The following is a 26,984-nucleotide window of genomic DNA, read 5'->3' on the forward strand; positions in this document are numbered from 1 at the left end:
AAAAAAACACCATTTATTTGATTTTTTTTTTTTGTAATTATTATTAATATTATTATTGGAAGGGTACAGTAACTGTATTTAGCGTGCTGCACTCCCGCTGGTCCGGAGGATAAAGCCATTGGAGATTTTTGGAGATTATTTATTCATTTATTTATTTAATGTGTTTTGATTTCAGAAGTACCCCCGTGGCTCGCCAGTGTTTTGGTGCTAGGGTTACCAGAGCCGGAAAGCATGACTGCAAACGTGGAGCTGTGATCTGTTGTAATTTGGAGAGACACTTTGCCGTCCTAGCAGGAGCATTTAAAGGTAACCCTCGCACTATTTATTCGTGTGTGTGTGTGTGTGTGATTTTAATTGGTCCTGGTTGTAGCCTTAGAAACGTGGATATTTAACACTTTCTCGTCCGGCAGTGTTTTTCTTGGAAGGGGGCGCTGCTGTATTCGTTTTTAAGATATGAGTTGTGTGTGTGTGTGTTATTAGTTTCAGGTTAATCGTTCTTAGTAGTAGAAGTTGGGTTTCGGTGCATCAAAAGGACGTGTGTGTGTGTGCGGAGCTGGGGGGGGAGGGGGGGGGGGGGGGGGGGGGGGCAATTCGACACGGCTTCTTTGTTACTCGTGAAGTGTCTGTGCAAGCAGACCGGGGCTCACAATGCAGTAAAAGGCGAGTTGCGTAAAGTTCAGTTCCAGATTATGAGCGGGGGGGGGGGGGGATTGGGGAAGGGAAGTTTTTTTTTTTAAAATGTTTTTGTATCATAGTCCTGCGGAAACCCCCTGAAGCACCTGGACCGTATTCAGAGTGTGTTTAAAGGGTGAGTGCGGGTGTAGGTGGATCTCTATTGAAGCGATCGGCTCTGTTGTCGGGTGGAGTGTTGTAATCGATCGTTTTTACAGGAATCGAGTTTTTATTTGTATTTTTCATAGATCACGTTGAATGAACTTTACAGCTGGTTTCATTATCCTTTTGAAATGATAAAAAAAAATAAAATAAATAGACGACTAACTTTTAGTCTTTTGAATTTTGTATACGACTGAATGAATATTTACATTTTTATGAAGCATGCAATTTGTGTGTGTGTATATATATGTATGTATGTATATATAAATTATATATTTGTGTGTGGTGTTTATCTATATGTAGTGTGGTGTTTATCTCTATCTAACTATCTATAATTACTTTAGCAATGACAAGTCTGTTTTGAAAAGATGGAATAAGCCGTTTGAGGGTGAGGAGGGTGATGATGAGTTATCAGGTTACAAAACATCACTGTGTTCGTTCTGAATCGGCGAGCAATGGATTTTAAACGACGTTCCTGTACCTTTAGGCGGAGCGTTTACTATAGGGAAGATCCGTTTCATCACAAGGGTGTTCCCTAAGCCGAAAACTGTTCCCCTGGGGGGTGTTCCGATTAATAACGGCTCTGTAAAGGGTCATGTGATCACATTCTCTTTTGCCAGTCAGACGCGTGTGGATTTTTCTTGCCGCTTGGTAACTAGCGGGTCCGTTTCAGTTCTCGCTCGCTCTTACTCTGGCTTTTTACAAACAGGAAGAAAAAAAAATAATAACCTTTTACACCATTTCAGATTTGCAACATTTTTTTGTAAAAGTAACGAAATGTTACAAAGGCAGTGGTGTTTAAACCTGGCAGCTCTCTTGTTAAACTCTTACCCAGTGTGCCCTATTATCCCTTTTGTTCCAGTTGAACTGTATTCTTTTGTTCCAGTTTAGCTGCCGTCGGAGTGTCGTTCAATCCTAGGATATGGGTGGGCTCTGGCATTTTAACAGTATGAATCGATTCTATCCCGGGTTCAAATACTTCCAGGGTCATGTTTGGGGAGGATTGTATAGCAGTTACACCATCTGGTTTATGTGGGGAAGAGAGCAGGTTTAACTTGTGAGCTTCAATCCTGCCCTGGTCTGGAGGGAGCCCCCTTTCTCTTAGGGGGGTGAGTGAGGGAGGGAGGGAGCAGTTCAGTCTCCGTGCCTCAAGCCTGCCCTGGACTAGAGGGAGCCCCCTTTCTCTCAGGGGCGTGAGGGAGGGAGCAGTTCAGTCTCCGTGCCTCAAGCCTGCCCTGGACTGGAGGGAGCCCCCTTTCTCTCAGGGGGGTGAGGGAGGGAGGGAGCAGTTCAGTCTCTGTGCATCAAGCCTGCCCTGGACTGGAAGGAACCCCCTTTCTCTTAGGGGGGTGATGGAGGGAGGGAGCAGTTCAGTCTCGCTGTGTGCGAGTACGGTTCAGTTTCCTCTTCACAGTCACTTGTTATTCTTTCGTGAGCGTGAGGCAGCAGAGAGACACTGGTGACACTGCTGTCACAGCGGCATTTCAGAAGAGCCGGTCGCCCCGCTACTTTCACTCTGAATCACCCCAGAGTCACTTTTACTGAAATCACCTCTCCTTTGAGCTCGAAACACTCACAGCTTTCAGAAATGACGCTGCTGTGGGACTGGAAACCGCCAAGAGTTCCCGGTCTCTTCTGAAGAGATGTTTTCAGAAGCGTTTTCAGGAATAGTTAGCGTTCCAAATAGTTAGCAGTACTGAATCTTTTTGAGATGCATCTATGAACTGTGATCCTATATTTACACAGACTTAGGACAGAGGGAAGACACTGCTTCACACAGAGAGCGGTGAAGGGGGTGGAACGGGATACCTAGTCCCTTTGTCGAGGCAGAAGCGCTGGGATCCTTTTGAGGCCTGACTTGACGAAGTTCTGAGCTCTGTCAGCTGCTCGGAGCGGGCCGAGCTCTGCTGGGCTGATCGGTTTCCTCTGGGTCGTATATTTTGATCCGTGTTCGGTGTGCATTGCTGTGCGGGCTGCTTGCCAGATAAAGGCGGGTTCTTTGCTATTTCAGAGTGAGGCCAGCAGCATGGCTTGTGAGGGTGTTTGAATAACGCTGTCAGGAAAGGGGAAGCATTGAAAGAATGCTTCACACACTCTGTTTGTCATCCTCTTATAGTAAAGCTGCACAAACAGGTTATTCGATTGTCCGGACGGAGCTGTCTGGCAGGAATCAGGCTCTGACGATCAGGTGGAGGGTCGCTGATTCGTCGTTCACAGTGAAGCGAGGGCAGAAACAGCTGCTCGGGTTTGTGTGGATCGCTCTTCTCCCCATGTGCCATCAGGCCATGGTGAAATAAGTGTTGACTTTTTTTTAAAAAACACATCACATGATGTCGGCCGGGGGGGGGGGGGGACAAATCCAGCATTTGTACAAGTTGTTATCATTGGTGCAAGTCATCGTTCTGAGTGGTGGTGTGACGCAGTTTAGATGGCTTTTTGAAGTGACTCAAAACCCATGTCTGGCTGTGTGTCATTTTGGCTGCGAAAGGAACAGTGGAAAGCCGTTACCTCTGCTTTCCTTGAATCAGCTCTTACTCTCAGTCTTTCCAAAGTTCAAGGCTTGTGAAAGAACACCCAGTCAGTAGTTGTTGGGGATTTTTTTAGCTGTTTTTACTCCCATGTGATCTAACCCATGAGTGTTGGAAAACACACGGCCGTGTGAGATTTCTCTGAATTCAGCTCGCAGGAGGGCTGAGAGAGGAAACTGAAACCGGTGTTCAGGGTAGACGAGTTCTCCTAACACTTTCTGTTTGATTCGTTCAACACCGCTTCAGTGCTAGTTAACCCATTAAGTACCAAATAAATTTTTCTTTATTACAAAAAAAAAAAGCACTATCTGTAATTATGTAACTTTGATACATTCTGAATCGACATTTCTTCACGGTTAATTTGAAATTCTTCGTTTTGGCTACAAACTGCTATTTTGAGGACAGTCGCGAGACGCGTTCCTGTGAAATTTCATGCCGGCTGTGAAGGTTCGCGCCTCGAAAACTGAGCCGCTTTATCACTGCGGGGGGAAAAAAATCCACCAAGAAATGGATCGTTTTTAGAAACATTTAGCGGCGACTTTTGCTCACAAAATCAGGGTCAGTTCTCATAACAGTATAGTTAGAGAGAGAATTAACACGACAGGTCAATGATGCCAGTTCAGAATGCTCCAAAATATTACAAAGCCGCTCGTCTAAATGAGGGCAGCGGCACTTCGTGGGTTAACTTAGACTGGTTTTGCACAATCTTATAATCTTGCATGTCAGTGAAGCTGGATTGAAGTGACTACCCTTGTAAACGGGCAGCCAGCACGGTGGGAGATTAACACTTCAGTGTCTGGTTGTTTTGAGACCCTCCAGTTAGCACTAATCTTGAACTGAGAGACTTCTAGTGGGAACGTTAGTCATCGAATTTACACTGAAGACACTGAGAAAGACTTCTAGTGAGAACTGAATATATTTTGTTTCTTTCAGTATTTCACAAGATTAGTGCCGGTCCTGAGCTTTGAAACCACACTGTCTGGTTAAACTGTTAAAATGCCACTGACTGGTTTTGCTTCGTCATCATTGGAGGAAGTAAAACAAAAGAACAAACACAAAAACTGGCGGCCTGGTTTCTACGGCAACGTGTTTGTTCTGAGGATTGGGCTTGTTGTGCTGTTTTGTTGTTTGGTTTATTTGTTCTCATTCTTCCAGGAAGCAGTAGGCAGTGTTTCTTGGCGTGACTTTGAGTATGTAGGTCAGTGCCTTCTAGTTTTAAATTTTATGCTGAGCGAGGCCTCTTTTTGTTATCAGAACGCTCCAGCTTGGAATGGTGTGTGAGGCTGCCGTGGCAACTAGTCGCCAGGGGAAACCAAGCTTGTAATGTTATTTTGGCGCTGAAACAGACTGTTTTAAACTCATTTTTTATTATTTTATTAAGGCGTCTGCATGGCGAGGCTTTGCGCACACACACACACCCAGAGACAGACACAGATGCACACTCGGAGAAACACACTCTGAAAAACAAAACCGAAATCTTTTACAATCCCAACAAACTTGATCAGACCTTTTCCCACACCACACTCCAAAGCTTAGGCAGCCATTTCGATTACTCAGAAACTCCCCAGCTGTCTCGTTCCATCAACAGGCAGGTATTACTGGGGAAACCGTTGAAAGAGAGACTCCCAGTTAAGGGAAGTGGTGTTGAATTAGAAGCAGCGTTTCTGGGTTGGGGTTGGGGTTGGCAGGGAGGGTCCATTCTAGTTATGGCCAAAAGTTTAGCATCTCCCTATAGAATGAACTAGCTTTGGTTCATAAAGTCGAACGAAAGCTGCTGAATAATGTTTCCATATTGAGTTGAACTCCGCTTTGTAGTCTCTTCCACAACCTGACACAATTGTGACATTTCTGGAATCTAACATGAAATTCTACTGTGCTGCTATTATGGCTTCTGGTAGACCTTTTTTTTTTTTTTTTTTTTTTTTTTCATTTAAAATAATATTTATAAAATTGTAAGCCACCAAAAAATGTTCGTCATTTTCCACAGCTTCCCTCCAGTGGTGGAGAGACTGTTCCACAGGAACCTGCGTGCAGGAAGGAAGTCGTTCCTGTACGCACACGCAGAGCGAGGGAGGCCCACTTCCTGTGTCTCCTGACGTCTTCCTGTCTCTTCTGCTCACAAGTCACAGCTGGACTTTGATGAACTGAAACAGGGGAAAAGATAGACAAGAGACACACACAGCAATGCCTAGCCAGGATAGGTAACAGTCAATCAATCTTTATTTTCTATAGCGCCTTTCATAGTGGCCCACCATCACAAAGCGCTTTACAAGATAGTGAGGATCAATGCATAATACATTAAATACAGTGAAATACAGGGCAGAGCGCATTCAATACAAACAGCATATAACACAATGCAGATACATTAAATACAGTGAAATACAGGGCAGAGCGCATTCAATACAAACAGCATATAACACAATGCAGATACATTAAATACAGTGAAATACAGGGCAGAGCACATTCAATACAAACAGCATATAACACAATGCAGATACATTAAATACAGTGAAATACAGGGCAGAGCGCATTCAATACAAACAGCATATAACACAATGCAGATACATTAAATACAGTGAAATACAGGGCAGAGCACACTCAATACAAACAGCATATAACACAATGCAGATACATTAAATAAAGGCATTGCATTAAATACAAGGCTAGGATGTGAATTCTAGACACTGTGGATGCGTGTGTCATACAGAATCACACGAATAAGATGCAGTGAGAAACCTGAAATAGCAAATTTAGACAACAGCTAGCAACAGAAATCAGGCTGAGGTGTGTCTGATTAGACTCTGAAAACAGGAATAGATCAAACCGCTATGGAAACAGCCATGCATGCTGGATGCAGATGGTTTGTTAATGCTTTTAAATAGTTGTATAGACATAAAGACCTTGTCTGGAGCCGTGAGACTCTGCTTTCGGAAATCTGTCTCGCTTGTGTGGCACAGGGATAACGTTTGCTATGAGAATTGGCGGAAACTCTGTGGGTTGTGTGTGCGCACGTTTCTGTGTGTGCCTCTCTATGTGTTTGTGTGTTTCTCTGTAGGTCTTTGTGTGTATGTACACGCCTGTGCGTTTCTGATCTCTGTGTGTGTGTGTGTGTGTGTTTCTGTTCTCTGTGTGTGTTTGTGTTTCTGTTCTCTGTGTGTGTGTGTGTGTGTTTCTGTTCTGTGTGTGTGTTTGTTCTTTCTGTTCTGTGTGTGTGTGTGTTTGTTCTTTCTGTTCTGTGTGTGTGTTTGTTCTTTCTGTTCTGTGTGTGTGTGTGTTTCTGTTCTGTGTGTGTTTGTTCTTTCTGTTCTGTTCTCTGCGTGTGTGTTTCAGGATGTCACGAAGCCCCACGCTGTTCCTGCTGCTCTGCCTCTCCTCGTACGGATGAAGGATGAGCAGCCCGTTTACGGAGAGGCTCAGCGCAGGCACCCGGGAGAGCAGGAGTTCTTTAACATCTGATAAGAGGCACTTCACACACGTCCCCTCACAACCTCCTCGCTCTCAAGGGGAGCTCTGAACCCCAGGACTGGGTGCAGCTGCAGCAGGGCTAGTGTGGGTTTGTAACCCTGCTCAAACTCCTGGCTCCTGATCATTGCAATATTAATAATAATAGACTTCATTGAGGGGAGCTCTGAACCCCAGGACTGGGTGCAGCAGCAGCAGCAGGGCTAGTGTGAGTTTGTAACCCTGCTCAAACTCCTGGCTCCTGATCATTGCAATATTAATAATAATAATACTAGACTTCATTGAGGGGAGCTCTGAGCCCCAGGACTGGGTGCAGCAGCAGCAGGGCTAGTGTGAGTTTGTAACCCTGCTCAAACTCCTGGCTCCTGATCATTGCAATATTAATAATAATAACAGACTTCATTGAGGGGAGTCCTGAACCCCAGGACGGTGCAGCAGGGCTGTGGTTTGAGTTTCAATAGGAGAAAATCAGGGTTAAGTATATGTTTATTCTTTTATTTTGTCGTGCGGTCGTGGATTCCCCTTGCGGCTGTCGCTTCCTGTTTATTTACAGAGAGCATCACAGCCCAGCGAGCCGAGTCATTCTGAGAGTGACATCACACGGGAGAATTTCTCAAAATGTCAAGCCCCTCCCACGACACGCCGCACCCCCCGTCCCCTCCCCCGCAAGCGATGAGTCAGACGCTGGCCTGTGAACCACACAGGGGTTAATATTTTGGGAAAGCGGTATTTTGATCACGTTCTGTGCTTTCATGGTTATTTCCCTGTTAGACAAAGTGAAATCTCCTGTTACCAGAATTCAACTTCCCTTGAACCCAGCCCTGTCTGAGTGTGTCTGTCTGTCTCTGTGTCATTGTCTATCTCAGTGTGTCTGTCTGTCTGTTTGTGTGTCAGTCTGTCTGTGTGTCTTTGTCTGTGTGTCAGTCTGTCTGTCTCTGTGTCAGTCTTGTCTGTGTGTCCGTCTGTCTGTCTGGCTCTGTGTCAATCTGTCTGTCTCTGTCAGTCTTGTTTGTCTGTGTGTCTGTCTGCCTGTCTGTGTGTGTCACAGAATTTAACAGCTTTATATAGCAGCTTGGTCGGTCCCAGCGTGTGTCTCATTAAACTTGTAGTGAAAGCTGGCGTGCTGAGCAGTGGGAGTCTTATTTCCCAGATGGTTTGTGCAGGGGAGAGTGTGAGATTGTGGTGCACAGTTCTGCCGGACGGCAGGTGACCGCCGTGTGTGAGTAACGCAGGGGTGCGCTCAGCTCAGCTGTGTAAACAGAGAAGGACGGGGTGAGTAATGTTTCTACTTGGGAGTCTTTCGAAAGCATTGAAAGTAGCTTGTAGTGGAAATGTTTGTCATTGAGTTCATTAGCTTGTTATTTTAAGCATTTCTAAATTTAGCACTGTTGACTGTGTAATGGAGTAATGCAGTTGAATGTGATCTGTCTGTATATATATATATAATTTACAGCACTAGACCCTGATATTGATGTGATCCAGCCCTCTGAAATGTCTTTATAATATACAGCGCTAGACCCTGATACTGATGAGATCCAGCTCTCTGAAATGTCTTTATAATATACAGCGCTAGACCCTGATATTGATGAGATCCAGCCCTCTGAAATGTCTTTATAATATACAGCACTAGACCCTGATATTGATGAGATCCAGCCCTCTGAAATGTCTTTATAATATACAGCGCTAGACCCTGATATTGATGAGATCCAGCCCTCTGAAATGTCTTTATAATATACAGCGCTAGACCCTGATATTGATGAGATCCAGCCCTCTGAAATGTCTTTATAATATACAACACTAGACCCTGATATTGATATTGATGATCCAGCCCTCTGAAATGTCTTTATAATATACAGCACTAGACCCTGATATTGATGAGATCCAGCCCTCTGAAATGTCTTTATAATATACAGCACTAGACCCTGATATTGATGAGATCCAGCCCTCTGAAATGTCTTTATAATATACAGCACTAGACCCTGATATTGATGAGATCCAGCCCTCTGAAATGTCTTTATAATATACAGCGCTAGACCCTGATATTGATGAGATCCAGCCCTCTGAAATGTCTTTATAATATACAGCACTAGACCCTGATATTGATGAGATCCAGCCCTCTGAAATGTCTTTATAATATACAGCACTAGACCCTGATATTGATGAGATACAGCCCTCTGAAATGTCTTTATAATATACAGCACTAGACCCTGATATTGATGAGATCCAGCCCTCTGAAATGTCTTTATAATATACAGCACTAGACCCTGATATTGATGAGATCCAGCCCTCTGAAATGTCTTTATAATATACAGCACTAGACCCTGATATTGATGAGATCCAGCCCTCTGAAATGTCTTTATAATATACAGCACTAGACCCTGATATTGATGAGATCCAGCCCTCTGAAATGTCTTTATAATATACAGCACTAGACCCTGATATTGATGAGATCCAGCCCTCTGAAAAGTCTTTATAATATACAGCGCTAGACCCTGATATTGATGAGATCCAGCCCTCTGAAATGTCTTTATAATATACAGCACTAGACCCTGATATTGATGAGATCCAGCCCTCTGAAATGTCTTTATAATATACAGCCAGCTAGACCCTGATATATGATGAGATCCAGCCCTCTGAAATGTCTTTATAATATACAGTGCTAGACCCTGATATTGATGAGATCCAGCCCTCTGAAATGTCTTTATAATATACAGCGCTAGACCCTGATAATGATGCAATCCAGCCCTCTGAAATGTCTTTATAATATACAGCACTAGACCCTGATATTGATGAGATCCAGCCCTCTGAAATGTCTTTATAATATACAGCGCTAGACCCTGATATTGATGAGACCCAGCCCTCTGAAATGTCTGTATCAGAAATGACCTGGCATTGCTCTGTACTCTAAATTAATAAATGTTGTGTGTAGATTATTTTACATTTCGGCCAAAGTACAGAAGAACCTGCTCTTTAAATTGTGAGAGCAAACCACGGGTGATTGAAAGGGTTATTTTATGATGGGTTGTTTGATGTGCTGTAAATCAAGGTTCAGGTTTGAAAGTGTAAACTGTAGTAGTGTCACACACACAGCTCGATAGAAACAGTGTGGTGTGGGTACTTGTGTTCACACACTCTGTGAAAACAGCGTTCCGTGAATCAGCTGCTCAGTGCGATGGCAGACTAGGGTCAATGTGAGAGAGTATTGAAGTTCACTAGGTCAACTGCACAAAACCCCTTCACTTCAGTCTCCACTTAGTTTAAGCGTTGCCTGAGTTAAGGGTTTTGCACAAAGCAGCTAATTTTAGTCAATAGTTCCGGGAAATACTTCCTTAAGTGTTAAACTTGGTGTTTTGTGCAAAGCCCTCTAAAGCTGGCTTTCTCAACTGTGGTCCTGGGGACCCCCTGTGTCTGCTGGTTTCCAACAGAGCTCTCAATCGCTGACCCTTCGTTGAACTGAGTATCTTGCTTGATTCGACCTTTGTCATTGTTCTCCGCTCTTAAACGGTTGCAGAGTTCAAGTTATTTATAACGTTAGGGCTAACTTGAACTCTGCTGCTGTTTTTAAGAGCTGAAAACAAGTACAAAGGTCTAATGAAGCTAGTTATTAGTTCAGTTGAGAGATCGGTTGAAATGAAATCCAGGAGACACGCACGGGGGGGGGGGCGGGGGCGCTGAATCCATGACCCGGACCTAGACGAGACTTTTCATGCAGAGCTGAAGGTGAGAGAATGCTTATATGCCAGGATTGTGATGTCAGTGGACTGTTTTGAAATATTTTTCGAGGTCAATTAAGGGTAAACGCCACTAATAACAAGCAATAATAAAATTTAAAACGATTAATTAAAAAGAAGCTGTCGGAGATCATACCTAACGAAGGTAAAGTTTGTACAGAAGTCGGTGAACTACACTGCCACCCAGAGGTGAGCCTGGGAATTAGTTTCGAAGGTTTTTTTTTTTTGCTGAGAATGACATAATAACATTGGCATTATTTCATTATAAAACACACTGACCTCTGTTCTTTAAACTTTTTTGTTAATAAAGTGTTCAGAAAAATGACAAACTAATAAACTCTCTCCCTAAAACAACTGAAAAGTCGTTTTTAATCAACCAGAATAAAATATAGCCTCTTTCGAGTTTCATAAATATTCAGCTTGTGAATTATCAGGTCGGGGCGCTGACTTTTTAAAATGATTCAGTGGGGTCAAAAATAAAACCCCCTCTCTTCTATTTTAAAACTGGAAGGCGAGGAAGACAGAGTTCAATCTGCAAGCCTGCGGAGAATGAATGGACAGAATGTTTTTTTTTCTAAATATATATCTTTTTTTATATTTAGAAGGCTTTGTTCTGTCCTCTCCCCCGCCTCTACAAGCATGTTTTAAATGTGAGCTCTCGCTGCTTTTACAGAAACAGCCACTTCACCAGCATTGCTGGCCACAAATAGTCCTTTCTGTTGTCCCTTTCTCTGAGTTTCTAAATGCGTCTTCGCCGAATCTCTCACCAGTATGGCATTCAGGTCCTTTTGTAAGCCAGCTCCTGCAACATCATGCTTTAAAGAGAGTATGTGGATCTGTGCTTTTGAGAGCACAGCCTGTCTCTGCTTTGTGGATAGCATCAAAGACTGGAGCTTGGGGGGGGGGGGGAATCTGCTACCACATGACCACCCTTCATGTAGGAAGGGGGCAGGTTCGTCATCACAAGGACTCTTTAAAAACTGCAGCCAGGCATCAGAGACATCGCTGCTTGCTGTCAGGGAATATGCTTACTCACAGTACTGTAGTTCAGTTAACAATTATTACAGACAGTCTACTGAGAATTGTTTTTATATTGTAGTTTGTTAAAAAGGTGTCTCTCTCGTAAAATCATTTTTATATATTACATAGTACTTTATTGTGAAATATGCATGGATCAACTTTAGTTTTTTTTTGGTTGTGATCCCCAGGGCATCTCTATGAACGGCAGTTTGAATTGTTTTCAGTTGTTAAATTAAATAAGGTAAGAAATAGATGTACCCTGTGTTATTTATTTTTTATGCATATTTTGTTAGGATATGTTAGATTTTATTTTTGTGTTTTTGTTATAGAGCTATTATTGAAATAAATACAAAGTACAACGAGGGAGGAGAAGGATCGCGGAACGTTGCAGTTCAGTGGATCGACATTGAACTCGTCTCTCCCTCTCTCGTCCAGTGTGTTTCTATGGAGCTGTGAAGACACACAGAGTACCTCTGAGCGGACGCTTTGCAGAGACAGATTCGTGTGTATAGACGCACGCACACGGATAAGAAGGACTTCATTTCTCTAAACTGGGAGAGGGACCAGGAACAGACTGCAGTGGAGAGCCTTGCAAACTCAGCTAACGTGGTAAGTAGACCAGCGTAAAATCTCCCATAGTAAAAGCATAGCAAAGTGTAATCCAGCACAGTTAAAGCATAGGGAAGCATTGTAAAGCACAGAGAGGTCTGGTAAAGCATAGGTAAGCATTGTAAAGCACAGAGAGGTCTGGTAAAGCATAGGTAAGCATTGTAAAGCACAGAGAGGTCTGGTAAAGCATATTAATAAATATGGCAAACCAGGGTAAGCTCTGGTAAATATATTGTATAATCACAGGAAACACATGGCAGAACTGCAAGGATACTGCTGCAAACTTGTATAATGGGAGAGAACTTCCTCAAACTGTTTGTGCTGAATTTAAAAACGTACGTTTCTCATTGAATTGTAGCTTCTTTTTAGTGTTTCTAAAGTCATCCAAATGCTGAACTAAACCCACACTGCTGCGCAGTGCTATAGCAAGCGTATTCGTGCCGAGGGAAGCGATGGTCAAATGCATCCTGATTACAGCGCAGCCTAGAGCTCTGTATGTTATACTGACCCTCAGATAATAAGTTAGTAATGCTAAAATGGATTTGAAAATAGGGTTGTGCTCATGCCCCATTATAATTCTCCTCTCTCTCTCCCCCTCCCCTGTCTGCCTCTCTCTCTCTCCCCTGTCTGCCTCCCCTCTCCTCTCTCTCTCTCTCTCTCTCTCCCCCCCTCCCCTCTCTCTCTCTCTCTCCTCCCCCCTCCCCTGTCTGCCTCCCCTCTCTCTACCTCTCTCTCTCCTCTCTCAGGCTGGATGCATCACACAGTGGATCAGTTTGGAGGGCGCAGCAGCAGCAGCAGCATCACTTTCCCTCTGGAAGGCCGGGGGGGGCCATGGGGACCCCCAGGCAGCCGAGCTTGGATACCCCCCTCCAGGTAGCATTCTGCAGCACCCTCCTCCTTTCTCACTGTGGAGCATTCTGGATAGTGCGCGTGTTTTTTATTTTATTTTTTTTGCGCTGCAAATAGAAATTCGATAAATCTTTTAATTCTTTTTTCCCCTCTTCTTGCTCGTGCAGGGGCCCATCCAGCATCGGGCAATCACAGCTTCCCTCTCACATGCCGGCAGGTCACATGACCAGCCCCGCCCACCCCAGCAAGCTCTACTTTCCGCCGGGGTGAGTAAAGCAGTGTTCGTAAAGGGATGGATAAATAAACTCTCTTCTAGTCTTTCTATGTGCTCCAGTGATTAAAGAAAGGGGCTTTATTACCAGGAGGTTCCAGGTTCAAATCCAGGCTCAGCCACTGACTCCCTGTGTGAGACCGTGAGCGAGTCACTGACCCTCCTCGTGCTCCATCCTTCAGATGTAAAACAAACGAGGTCCTATTGGAAGAGAGTTCACCCTCCTAGTCTCTGGAAGTCGCTCTGGATAAAAGCGTCTGCTGAATGGGGACTAATGGGAAAACTAGCAATGATGACCACATGTGAATCTCATATAAAAGAAATATAAATAAATTGAAAAAATATTTAATGAAAAATGTTTATTGTGTCTCTGCTATTTTCAATATTTCATGCATGGAAGGGTTAATAGGGCTTTCCCAACGATTTTAATGTTCTCTCTGTCTCTTCCCCCCTCCTCTCTCTCTCTCTCTCTCTCTCTCTCTCTCTCTCTCTCTCTCCCCCCTCCTCTCTCTCTCTCTCAGCCCCGCTCCCCCCCGGCCCCTGCTCTCTGACCGGATTGAGCTGATTCACGGGCTGGTCCAGTCTCTGCAGAGGGACCGTCATCAGGCCCGTCTGTGGGAGCAGTTGGGTCAGATCTACGAGTCTGAGCAGGAGCTGGAGGAGGCTCTGAGGTGCTACCAGAATGGGGCGCGTTGCCACGGCTACGGCCCGGGCCACACCCACCTCGCCGCGCGGGCCAATCAGCTGCAGAGGGTGAGGGGCAGCCAGGCGCTGTGAAACTTTCACTAAACAGGGTTGAAAAAAGTCAAAGTAATTCCGTCTTTAAGAATCAGTAGCAGGGATCCAAGAAAATACATTTTGCAATATCTTTTTTTTTTTTAAAAGCTGTAGGGGAGGGAATATATAAATATTTTTTTAAAAATGATCCAAGTGTATTTACTTAGTAGTACACACAGAGACGCAAGGAGAATTGCAAGTTTGTTGCAGATTGCTTGATGAATAAAGGGCTCTGTTTTATTGTATTTTTTCTCTCCAGTACCTGAGTCCAAACCAGCACCGGCCTCGCATTCTGCCTCCTCTGCATGAAGTGTGGGATCTTCTGCAGCAGGTAATCAATCATCCAGGAATCAAACTCTGACAAGCACAGCCATTACTGCAATAACACTGATGAAGGCACTAGAGCCCAAACGCTGCTCTGCTTGACTCAGTTTCGTTTCAGTAACACTGATGAAGGCACTAGAGCCCAAACGCTGCTCTGCTTGACTCAGTTTAGTTTCAATAACGCTGATGAAGGCACTAGAGCCCAAACGCTGCTCTGCTTGACTCAGTTTAGTTTCAGTAACACTGATGAAGGCACTAGAGCCCAAACGCTGCTCTGCTTGACTCTAGTTTTATAATGAAGGCATTAGCTGGGGATAAATTCTTCAGTGGATTAAGCTGCTATCTAATTTGGGGTTTTAAAAAAAAAAAAAAAAAAAAAAAAAAGCCAGTCATTTTGATCTTGACAATGATTTTGTGTTTTTGTTCGCAGCAAGCAAGAAATTACCCAGGGAAAAACGGCTGCCAACTGAAGCGGCCAGCAGCACACGTGGACCATTCGGTGATCCAGCACACCCCTCACGTTCACCATGTGGTACCTTCCACCCCTCCCAGTGAGGAGATCCCCAGTCCGGTGAAGAGAAGGAGGAGCATCAGCCCAGACCAGGTGAGACCAAGCAGAGGGGAAACACACTCTCCTCCTTTCCCAGTAGTGCTTCTTAAGGTCTTCCAGGATTTCACCCCCTATGGATCGCCAGCCTGCAGGGATCCCAAACACTGCAGCTGCACTAATACACAGGAATTGTAGTAGGAAGCCCAAGATGACAATTGAGCACAGAATCATTTTCATGTAACTTTATTTTTATTTTTTTATTTAATAAATAGAATATGACCCAAAACCTTTAACCCTTTTTCTTCCCTTCTCCCTCCCGCAGAGTAATCGTTCCGGAATGCCGCGCCCCCCCATGCCAAACCTGCCCCCGACACACCCCCTCCACCACCCGGGGGCGCACTACCAGCTGCCCAAGCCGGGGGGGCTGTGGAACCCCCTGCACAAGGGGGGGTCGCCCTGGCCCCCCGAGAGGAAGAACGACTATCAGGTGAGGTCTTCATCGGTCACTACAGGGTCTGGCTTCGCAGACCCTCATCAGATTTACTGAATACACAATATTGTGTTATTATTTTAATTTTAATTAATATTGTTATTGGTTTTTCTTTATTTCTTCACCAGGAGCAACAGAACCCAGTCCTGGGTGCTTACCCTTACAAGACCGCCCCTCCGTCTCCCATCCCCCCCTCCTCCTCCTGCCCACCCCTCCCCTCTCACTTCAACAGCAACCACATCCAGTACAGCGGCTACAGCAATCAGCAATACAGCAATCTGCCCAAACCCCAGCCCCAGACTCCAGCCCCAGGCCCCCTGGTAATGCAGGGCAGCCGCTACCCCCCCCTCCAGCAGCCAGCAGGGGAGAGCCGGCAGCACCCCAGCTACAACCATGGAGGCCAGGCGAGAGGTGCGGGGGACCCCAGGAACGATCCCAGAGAGACCAGTAGCAGCCAGCAGGTAAGGACCAGTGTGTACATTTTTTGTATTTTTATTATTTGTTTCTTTTTTATTTTAAGTTGAACCCACGCACGCGTGCTTACAGGGAGCCCTGCTCTTGACAGCCAGCCATCACAGGCAATATATGATCTCGGTAATATGATAGGTCCAAACGTTTTGTATCACCTAGAATGAACATAATATAGAGTCTTTTTAACTCGCATCATCAAAGAAGCTACAGAATGATAATGCAGAAGTCTGCCCGAGCCACAATAGCAGTACGGTAGTGTTTTACGCCACTTGCATTCCAGTAACCTTTATAGTCCTTATTCTCTCCCCTCTCCTCAGCAGGCCAGGCTCAACCTGCCCAATGTCTCACCAGCAAACATTACCTGTGTGCCTTACAACTCTCACCACCACCACCACCCCCCTCCTCATCACAGCCAACAAACTCTGCTGCCTCCACCACCGACACCAGCCCGCGGCAGCTCCTCCCTCAGCGGAATACCTCACGGCCTGGGCGCCGCCCCCTCTTCCCCCTCGACAAGTGAGAGCTGGAGAAAGCAGCAGCAAAGGAACAGCCACGCCTCCAGTGTGGTGAGTTTACTTTTGTTTTACCTTTCGAGTCGATCTGATCTCCTGTTACACGTCTAGTCCTGTAATTCGTACCTGCGTTACAAGGATCGCAAGACGACTCCCGTTGCGCAGCAGTTTCAGTAAACTTGATAACAAGTAACAAGCTCAGGTGTGTTTTTATTAAACTCGCAGTAAAACCAGGACTGGATCAAACTGCTATGCAACGCGAGCCTTATTCCCACCCCTCATGAACGCCTTTTAAATAACTTTTTTCCCCCCTGTCTTTCTTCTCCAGGCGTCAAGCCGGTACCCTGGAAATCAGGGTCTAGAAACTCAGGGTCACAGGCGACCTTTGGAGAGGGGAGCCCCCCTGTTAGGGCATGGGCCCCCTCACGCAGGCCGTCCCGCGATGCCAGGGACCACCCCCGCTGCCACGGACATCTGCCGGAGTAACCCCTACAGCGGCAGCAGCGCGGTCCAAGTCACGGCGCCCCCCACTGGCTCTCCGACTCCTGGCGTCCTGAGATCCACGGCAGGCTGGAAGGAGCCTCTGCCGACTCCGGTCCTGATGTCTCCGGGGCTGAGGGGAGGAAACCAGCTGCTGGGAGATCAGGACGGAAGAGAGGTCCAGCCTCCGTTAGAGAAACGGGAGTACTTTTACAATCGCTGTGAGCTGCCCCAGACTGCCAATGCTACAACTACACCAACATCCTCCTCTTGCTCCTCCTCCTCCCCCTGTAGCGTGCAGACGCCGCAGTTTGAGAAGGTGAAAAACACGACAGCCGAGACCAGCCACAAGCCGCCTCTGTCTCCTTCTCCTCCTCCTCCTGCCTCCGTGCAGCCCCCTCCCCGGGCCGCCCCCTCGCCCAGCCCTTACCGACACAAGCCTCTTCGCAGGCAGCCGCTGAGCATTGAGGAGGTGCTGGACAAGCTGGATGCAGAGCTGGAAGGCAGGGTCCGAGAACGGGAGATGGAGGAGGAGGAGGAGGAGGAGAGGGAAGGAAAGCAGCCGGAGGGAGACGGAGGAGATGAGGAGGAGGAGGTGGCGAGTCTGGAGTGCCTGCTCTCCACGCCTGCGGTCGAGGCTCGGGGGGAAGAGGACGGAAAGGCCTGTCCACGCTACGGGGAGAAAGAGCAGGGGCCTCCTTTCTGGCAGTCGGAAAAGGCCACGGCCCCCGTCATCGTTTCCGCTCCCTCTGCTTCCGCGGCCAGGCTGGATTTCGTCGCCAAGCGGGAGAGACAGAGTAGTGGGTCGGGCAGTCCTCCTCATCAACTACCCCAGGCTCCAAACACCTCAAGAACTGCATCGCCCTCACCGTCGCCCTCGCCACTGCCATCGTCGCTCAGGCCCTCGCAGACAGCAGCCGTTTTACCCAAAGACCCGGGCACCTCAGGGGTCCTGCCTCTCTTCCCCACAGAAACGCAGGAATACCCGACGACCAGGACAGAAGGAGGAGGAGGAGGAGGAGGGAGGAAACCCCCTGAGAAGCTCTTTGAAGATTTCCCCAGCCGGACGGGAGACCAGGGGACGGGGGACCAGTTCGAGGAGCCCATTCTCCCAGACGGCCTGGCAAATATCATGAAGATGCTGGACGAGTCGATCCAGAAGGAGGACGAGTTGTACAACGGCAGCGCTGACGGCGATCGCTACTCCCCCATCTCCCCTCTGCCCATGCCCCGGTCCCTGCCGGGCCTCAAGGACAACCGGCAGCCTCCTCCCTTGCTGGAGAGACCCAAACCCTCTAACGTGGATTTCAGACTGGTGAACAAGACCCCCCCGGCCTTGAGCAGGCAGGGCTCGCTGGCGTCGCCTGCCAGGTTATCGACTTCATGCAGCAGGGTGTCCTCAGTCTCTGAAGAGGGGGCGAGGAGCCCTTCTTTAAAGCTGAGCCCAGGCAGCCAGCGGCAACCAACTCCCTCCTTCCCCCCGGCTCCTCTGGTCAAGGAGAGTCACGTTTACAACAGCAGCAGCTACCTTCACAACGACCTGGCCAAGCTTTACGGCTTCCCCGAGCGGAAACGAGAGGAATCTGCGAGCGGAATTGAGGAGGAGGAGGAGGAGGAGGAGGAGGAAGATGATGAAGATAACAAGCTACTGCACTCTCCAGCCAAGCTGCTGCAAGCTCCTCCTCGGCAGCAGCAGCAGACAGGCGTGGGGAACATGTTCAAATCCCTCGCCTCGGTCCTGGAGAGCCAGAAGTATTCCTACAGGGGAGGGCCTTTTGGAAGGCCCCCCCCTGGCGGTGCTGGAAATCGGGGTTCTTCCTTCAAGTACGCCCCCCCTCCTGCACCGCTGCGGTTCTCGTCGGACAAGCCGGCCCGGGAAGACGAGGAGCCGTGGGGCAGGGGGGGAACCACGACCCAAACCCGCCAGGAGGAGGAGGAGGAGGAGGATGGGAAAGCCGGGGTTAGGGGTCTGGAGAAGGCAGCCAGGACTTCCAAAGTGAAGGAGGAGGCGAAGCAGCAGCCGGCGATCCTGTCTGAGGCGTCCATGTCCGAGCTGAGCCGGAGCTGTGAGGTCCTTCTGACCCGGCACGCCATTCCCGCCGGGAGCTGCCGGGTCAAGCCCGGGAAGGATCACAGGAAGACGGAGAGGGCAGAGAAGGGCTGCAAAAGCGAGAGGAGGGAGAGGAAAGACCGTAGAGAGCACAAGAGGCACAGGAAGAGGGATTCTTCACCGACATCCAACACCTCTTCATCATCTTCATCTTCTTCTGTTCGGAGCGGAACTGGCAGCAGCAGCAGCTCAAGCAGGCGACACAAAGACAAGGAAGGCAAGTCGCACAAGGAGAAGAGCAGGCGAGTGCTGGGCAATCTGGACATGCAGAGAAAGGGCAGTCAAGCCAGGGAGAAGGGGAAGGGCGACTGCGCTGGAGTCGGCGCCGAGCCCAGGATGAAGGTGGCGGGCGGCGGGGAAGTGGCCTCTCCCGGCGGGAGCAGGGAGGTGGGGGGGCGGCGGGGGGGCCCTGGGTCCTGCGGACTTCCTGAAGCTCAAGGGCCTCTCGGACGAGCCCCCCAAGGAGCTGAAGATCCGCCTGATCAAAGTGGAGAGCGGCGAGCGGGAGAGGTTCATCGCCTCCGAGGTGGAGGAGAAGAAGAGCGTCCCGCTGTCCCAGATCACCATCAGCAACACGGCCAGCGAGGTCGTCCGAGCCTGCAGGTAAGTGGACTCGACAAACAGACCGGGGCTGACCGTCCCTCCACTCCGGGGTCAAATGAGACCGTGATGTAGGTCTGGGCGGAGGTTTCACTGGTTCAGCTAAACGCTTTGGAATGGCCAGCTTGTGCCGCCCCAGGGCATCTTTAACTAAATGATCACCCCAGAGAAATAAGTGGGCTCCTGAAAGCTGGGCTGCCCAGTCACGGCACCAGGGTGTCTTAGGCGTGGCATTCGCCAATATTGAAGTGATAATCAGGAGCCTGGTTTAACAGTGATGGACTGGGTTATTTAGCTGTCCTCGTTCGTGGCATTGCTATAGAGCTCTAGGGACGTTTCAGCAGAGCTGTCTCTCTGCTCCACACTGTAGATGTAGTTTATAGGTTGGTGTCTTCTATATATAAGGAGCTATCCATGGAGGGGTGTCCGGTCTATCACAGAGGGTCCAGGAGGGTTGTTATTCCCCTCCAGGTTTGTCTAACTGGTAAAATGAAGTGATGAACTATTTCAGGGTCCGGGAGGGGGTCTGATTGATTCAGTTTAGAGCAGGGTTTGGAAACGCTGAGAAGATTCGAAACGCCGGAGGAACGATCCCACCCCCCCCAAACTAACGCCTCTCCTGTTTTTGTTTCTAATTTCCAGGAATGCGAAAATCAAAGGGAGGTTTCGAGAGTCTTATCTCTTGCCTGCGTTTTCTGTGAAGCCTGTGATGGGAAATTCGGGCAGCCCCCAGGAGAGACTGAACCCTCCCACCCCCAGTATCTACGTGAGTGTCCCGGGGCAAGCCCATCGGCTCCAGAAAGGGGGCAGCATTGGGGTTTCTCTTGGTCGCTGTGCTGCCAAAAGTTTTTCATCGCCTGGAAATAAAAACTTTGTTTTAGATCTTGTATTTCTCATCATGTAATCAGTCAAAAACTACAAAATGCTATCGCAAAAGTCCATTGGTCAGTTTTTCGTTAAGTATATATGGAAAACTAGCGAGCGTTGTGTAACTCTGTATGTTAACGTAACGTTATTCCAGCAGGTTTCGTTCGACTTTCATTCGATTTTATGAAGCAAAGTTTGTTAATTCTACAGGCTGATGCAGGACTTTTGTTTTTAAGCTTGCGTTGCCCTCTAGTGGCTGCAGTGGGAGTGACACTTAGCTGCTGTGCTGAGCTTGATCTTCGTGTCTGTTTCTCGTTTCAGCTGGAGAGCAAGCGGGACGGATTCTCCCCAGTGCTCCAGCAGTTCTGCACGGACCCCAAAAACCCCATCACTGTCATTAGGGGGCTGGCTGGATCCCTGCGCCTCAGTGAGTACCCCCCCCCCCCCCCCCCATTACACACAGACGGTGTGTCCACTTCGCAAGGGCCCCCCTTTTCAAAGCATTCACTCCAGTCGTTAATCAGCTCCTACGTTTCGATGAAAGTGGTTTGGAACGAAACTAGAACCTCGCTGCTAAAGTTTACACATTTTTAAGCTGTCTCTTTCCCAAGTGTTTTTCGTTTTTGTAAAAATGTAAGGGATTATCATTATTATTATTTATGTATTTTTATTCTAGCAGTTGATTAAAGAACGGAGCTGATGCTTTCAAAATACGTCCTTTATGGTTTGTGAATAGGAATAGTCCAACACTGGTGACATGTTCATTTATTTCTCTCCCTCTCTTTCCCCTCTCCCCCTTCTCTCTCCAGACCTGGGCCTCTTCTCCACCAAGTCCCTGGTGGAGGCGAACGGCGATCTCTCTGTGGAGGTGCGGACGCAGGTCCAGCAGCCTTCCGACGAGAACTGGGAGCCGACTGGAGGCAGGCAGACCTGGCCGTGCGAGAGCAGCCGTTCTCACACCACCATTGCCAAGTACGCCCAGTACCAAGCCTCCTCCTTCCAGGAGAGCCTGCAGGTGAGCCCGGCCGGGTACTGCCTGCACCCTCGCTTCCCCGCTGCTAAGTTTAGCATCGTCTGCAATTTTAAGATTGAAACGTGATAATAAACAAACTATAAAAGAACATAATTCTGGTCTTCTGTTGTGCGTCAAATCAAAGAAAGACTGTGGCTGATCGCTATGGTTTGATGGCACGCCGTTCGCGTCGCTAGTCGGTGCCTTGAGTTCTCAACTAACCTGCTGCTTCGATTTCAGGAGGAGAAGGGAAGTGATGAAGAGGAGGATGAAGAAGAGACCCCTGTCGCCTCTGAGCCCCCCAGCAACAGGTAAAAAAAACATCCCGATACTGTCCTCAATTCTGATTTGAGAGAGCTCACGCAGTGCAGTCAGGCAGCTGTCAACAGTGCAGTGCAGTCAACAGCTGCTTTAGAGTACACTGCAGGGCTGTATTTATGCACAGAGACTGCAATAACTATCCTACAGCTGTGGCCAAAAGTTTTGCATCACCTAGAATTTTAGGATTGAGGCATTTAATTAAAAATAAATCAATAAATCAATCAAATAAACGACGTGAATATAATTCAGATCTGTTATTTAACGCTATGCGGTCGCATACCGGAAGTCAGAATAGTCGCACGGTAGTATGTCATGTTTAGATTTTGAAACGTCACATTTTCTGTGCGATTCAGTATGTTAACTTTATTGAGCTGGTTTCATTCGACTTTGCGAAGCAGCATTCATTCGTTCTATAGGGCGATTACATTTTGTACAGTGTACTAGACGGTAGTATATATTATACCACAGAGCACTGAATTAACTGTGATTCTACTCTGTGGTTTTCTGCAGATTAATTATAGGGGAGTAACAATCTTAACGTCTGGATTTTCTTGTGATGTTTTTCTTTCAGTGCTGCGGATCAGAAACCAGTGGGAAAGATTATCAAATTCGGGACAAACATTGACCTGTCAGACGCCAAGCGGTAAGTCTCCTGGCTTTTGGGTAACACTCCACGTCAGCAGTCTGTTATACCTGATCTTTACAAACTGGAAAAAAAAATAATGGCAAACACTTAGTCACTATATTGAAAAGCAGAGCAGCCTCATAGAAATATTATTATTATTATGAATGAGTCATTTAGCAGATGCTTTTATGCAAAGCGACTTACAGAGACTAGGGGGGTGAACTCTGCATCATTAACAGCTGCTGCTGCAGAGTCTCTTCCAATAGGACCTCGTTTGTTTTACATCTGAAGGACGGAGCTCAAGGAGGTTCAGTGACTATTGCTAGACCACAGCTGCTCCATACAGTTGGTGAGACAACCATAAAGACAGACTAATCCAATTTATAAAAAGTAGCAAAACTAAATGCTAAGTGTACAGTAATAGACTTTTCTTATTTCTAATCACGTTGTTAGTGGCGTAATTAAAAACGTGTTTGTTTGAAATCACTTCGGACGGACACCTCGGTGTCACCGCTTCGGGCTCTGTGTGGCTGCGAGATCTCTCTGGTTCTTTCAAGTCACGTTGAAACGCCAAGTGCAGCTCTCGGAGTAAACGTGGGGATATGCTGCCGCCTGCTGTGCAAACAGTGGTACTGCAGCTTGTTTTGTTTACCGGCAGTTTTTAAAACTGCTTCTGCTGCCCCTCAGACTGGAATATCTCCCCCACCTGACTCGGATCCACAGTGTCACTTTCTGTCAGTTTAAGAGGCTGCTGTCTGATCGTTTTGAAGCAGCCTTGTGATTGCATGTGATGTGAATACAGTAGCTCGTGGCTTGTGGCTGCATGCATGTGTGTCACTGGAATTGCTCCTGACTCGTTCCCTCCCCCCGTCTCAGGTGGAAGGCTCAGCTGCAGGAGCTGTTCAAGCTGCCCGCTTTCATGCGCGTCTCGTCCAGTGGGAACATGCTGAGCCACGTGGGGCACACCATCCTGGGCATGAACACAGTGCAGCTCTACATGAAGGTCCCGGGCAGCCGCACCCCAGGTAACAGGACCCAAAAAACGCAGGATTTACAAAAATGCGTCCTGTGAAGGACTTGGTTTCTTAGTGGGGTTTTTTGCGTCCTAAATGTTTTACCGCAGAGACACTTCCTGACCCAAAAGAATCACCCAACAACAAAAGACGAACGGGGGGGGGGGGGGGGGGGTAGCTGCATCAGATTTCAATGCTATTTTATTTTTTTTGCTAAACGTTTAAGATATTATGAGGCGTAGATTTTGATATAGCGTTGTCCATTGTTATCGTTCTATTAAATACTGAAATCTATATAATGACCTGAAATGTAAATGTGTCAAGTTGTCTAAAGTTTTCAGAACCTGTTCTGTTTGTATTGCATTCAGGAACAGAATGAAGTTTACAAACAGGAGGAGACCATTCAGTCCATCTACAGCTCTGGCCAAAGGTTTTGCATCACCCCCTCTATATAGAATAAACTCCCTCAGCTTCATAGAGTCCAGTGAAAGCTGCTGAATAATGTTCCCTTGTTAACATATTGAATTGCACCCCCTCTATATAGAATGAACTCCCTCAGCTTCATAGAGTCCAGTGAAAGCTGCTGAATAATGTTCCCTTGTTAACATATTGAATTGCACCCCCTCTATATAGAATGAACTCCCTCAGCTTCATAGAGTCCAGTGAAAGCTGCTGAATAATGTTCCCTTGTTAACATATTGAATTGCACCCCCCCTATATAGAATGAACTCCCTCAGCTTCATAGAGTCCAGTGAAAGCTGCTGAATAATGTTCCCTTGTTAACATATTGAATTGCACCCCCTCTATATAGAATGAACTCCCTCAGCTTCATAGAGTCCAGTGAAAGCTGCTGAATAATGTTCCCTTGTTAACATATTGAATTGCACCCCCTCTATATAGAATGAACTCCCTCAGCTTCATAGAGTCCAGTGAAAGCTGCTGAATAATGTTCCCTTGTTAACATATTGAATTGCACCCCCTCTATATAGAATGAACTCCCTCAGCTTCATAGAGTCCAGTGAAAGCTGCTGAATAATGTTCGCTTGTTAACATATTGACTCGCACACTGCTTTGTAGTTTTCCCATAGACTTCATGAAAAACTGACAAACAATTGAAGAATGGGACATTTTGAAATCTAACATGAAATACTACTATGCTGCTATTATGGCTTCTGGTAGACTTTTGCAATATCATTTTGTAGTTTCTTTGATTAAATGGTGTTAAATAAAATATCAAAATTCTGTTCATGTAGTTTTAGTTTTTCAGTGTCTCAGTCCTAAAGTTCTAGGTGATACTGTATGCTCCTTTTGCTTCCTAGTAGCTGACTAATCTCATAACTTTGGGGATTGATCTCAAAAGTTGAAGCATCCCAGTGATTCTACGTCAACAGCATGACTGGGTGACACTGGCTAGCCCGTTCCACCCCCTCACCGCTCACCAAAGATTTAGTTGCGGGTTTGCTTTTGCATCCAGCAGCTCTCTCTGCTCAGATGCAAGTCGATCTGCCGGATAAACGTTTCTGACTTGCGCGTCTCTTCTACCCCCCCCCCCCCCCCCCCCCCCCCCCCCAGGCCACCAGGAGAACAACAACTTCTGCTCCGTGAACATCAACATTGGCCCCGGGGACTGCGAGTGGTTTGCGGTTCACGACAGCTACTGGGAAGCGATCAGCGATTTCTGTGAGAGGTGAGCGCAGGCTTTTACAATACCCTTGGTCTGCTTTAGTGAAGAGAAGCAAAGTTGTCAAGCGATTCTCTCGATAACACAATTACTCAGATTTTAATACGAATGCTTTTATTAAAACTTCGATCCCAGCATGCGATATGAAAAGGGATGGGTGTGCAGAATTACTGGTTTTGTGTGTGTCTGTCTACCAGCTTGATTAGCCCCGGTGTGTGTGTGTGTGTGTCTAGTTAATAGCCTCAGGTGTGTCTTGCTAAACTCATAGCGAAACCAGGAATGGATCAAACTGCTCTGCAGCGGGAGTCTTCTTTCCACCCTCCTCGAGTCCGGTGGCTGTTTCCCCTTTGTGTTGGGGCTCGTGGTTTGTATATTAAGCTAACTTGCATGTGTTGTTTTTTTTTTTTTTTCTCTCCTCAGTCACGGAGTGGACTACCTGACAGGGTCCTGGTGGCCCGTGCTGGAGGACCTGTACAGGGCTAACATACCTGTGTACAGGTTCATCCAGCGGCCGGGGGACCTGGTGTGGATCAACGCTGGCACAGTGCACTGGGTGCAGGCTGTGGGCTGGTGCAACAACATCGCCTGGAACGTGGGGCCCCTCACCTGTGAGTGCAAAAAAACTGCATTACCAGCGCCTGGGCAGCAGGTGTCACACAGGAGCTGTGCTGAGATCGTGAGCAGCCAGACTGTATCTCACAGCACCCAGGTTGACTCCTGTTGCATAGCAGATTCACCCACTCCAGGTTTTACTGCTACCAGCTTGTCTAGGCAACAAGCTCAGGTGTGTCTTATTATTAAACTCCTGGTGAAACCAGGAATGGATCACACTGCTGTGCAGCGGGAGTCTTATTTCAAGCTCTGTAGAGTGTATTGAAATGTGGTGAGCAGGTACTTCTGAACTTTTAAGAGACCAGCTTCCGGGACGCCTGTATTTGAATAGGTGTGCGTAAACCAGCCAGAGGTACAGGGGCTGCACACAAGACCAGCAGCAGCGACCCTTGCCCGATTTGCCAGCACCTGATTTCTGTGGAGAGACCCTTCCCAGCAGTGGAACGATCGGTGTGTGCAGCACTAGATTGGGTTTGCACAGCCCTGTTGTTTACAGTCGAACTCTGATCCGCAGCGTACCAGTACCAGCTGGCTCTGGAGCGCTATGAGTGGAACGAGGTGAAGAAGGTGAAGTCCATCGTGCCCATGATCCACGTGTCCTGGAACATCGCCCGCACGGTCAAGGTGTCCGACCCCGACGTTTACAAGATGATCAAGTACGTGCCGACGCAGTCACACTGACACAGTCCCACGCGCGCGCGCTGACACAGTCCCACGCGCGCGCGCTGACACAGTCCCACGCGCGCGCGCTGACACAGTCCCACGCGCGCGCGCACACAGTCCCACGCGCGCGCGCAATGACACAGTCCCACGCGCGCGCTGACACAGTCCCACGCGCGCGCACGCTGACACACACACTGACAAGCACACACACACTCCCACGCGCGCACACACACTGACACAGATGCGCGCACACACAGAAAACTCGTCTTCTTGTTCATCAGCCTGCTTAATGTTTGTTTAAGGCTAGGGCACGCTGGATCTATTCTACCACTCGCAGCCCGTCAGTCAATGACTCTCCCTTCCCCCCCCAGGCACTGCATGCTGCAGTCCATCAAGCACTCGCAGATCCTGAGGGCCCAGCTGGTCCAGGAAGGAAAGAAGATCTCATATCAGAGCCGTGTGAAGGATGAGCCTGCTTACTACTGCAACGAGTGTGATGTAAATATTAATATTATTATTATTCATTTATTATTATTTATTAATGAGTCATTTAGCAGATGCTTTTATCCAGA

At 47.5% G+C, this 26,984-nt stretch overlaps 1 protein-coding gene across 1 annotated transcript in view; it reads left to right on the plus strand.

Annotated features, from left to right (window-relative positions):
- The window catches only part of LOC121305716 (lysine-specific demethylase 6B-like), a 28,971-nt gene that overhangs the window by 394 nt on the left and 1,593 nt on the right, over positions 1-26,984 (plus strand). Inside the window, 22 exon segments of the mRNA XM_041237439.1 lie at positions 176-306; positions 11,905-12,184; positions 12,931-13,057; positions 13,201-13,299; positions 13,826-14,057; positions 14,341-14,412; positions 14,836-15,009; positions 15,278-15,442; positions 15,574-15,906; positions 16,234-16,482; positions 16,757-19,408; positions 19,410-19,621; positions 20,261-20,384; positions 20,807-20,912; positions 21,295-21,500; positions 21,738-21,808; positions 22,390-22,461; positions 23,320-23,468; positions 25,029-25,143; positions 25,558-25,745; positions 26,264-26,405; positions 26,784-26,910. Of these exon segments, the coding sequence (XP_041093373.1) occupies positions 12,936-13,057; positions 13,201-13,299; positions 13,826-14,057; positions 14,341-14,412; positions 14,836-15,009; positions 15,278-15,442; positions 15,574-15,906; positions 16,234-16,482; positions 16,757-19,408; positions 19,410-19,621; positions 20,261-20,384; positions 20,807-20,912; positions 21,295-21,500; positions 21,738-21,808; positions 22,390-22,461; positions 23,320-23,468; positions 25,029-25,143; positions 25,558-25,745; positions 26,264-26,405; positions 26,784-26,910 (5,610 nt within the window). The 5' untranslated portion in view covers positions 176-306; positions 11,905-12,184; positions 12,931-12,935.

This window comes from Polyodon spathula, chromosome 44 (genome assembly GCF_017654505.1).
Source record: "Polyodon spathula isolate WHYD16114869_AA chromosome 44, ASM1765450v1, whole genome shotgun sequence".
Classification (NCBI taxonomy): domain Eukaryota; kingdom Metazoa; phylum Chordata; class Actinopteri; order Acipenseriformes; family Polyodontidae; genus Polyodon; species Polyodon spathula.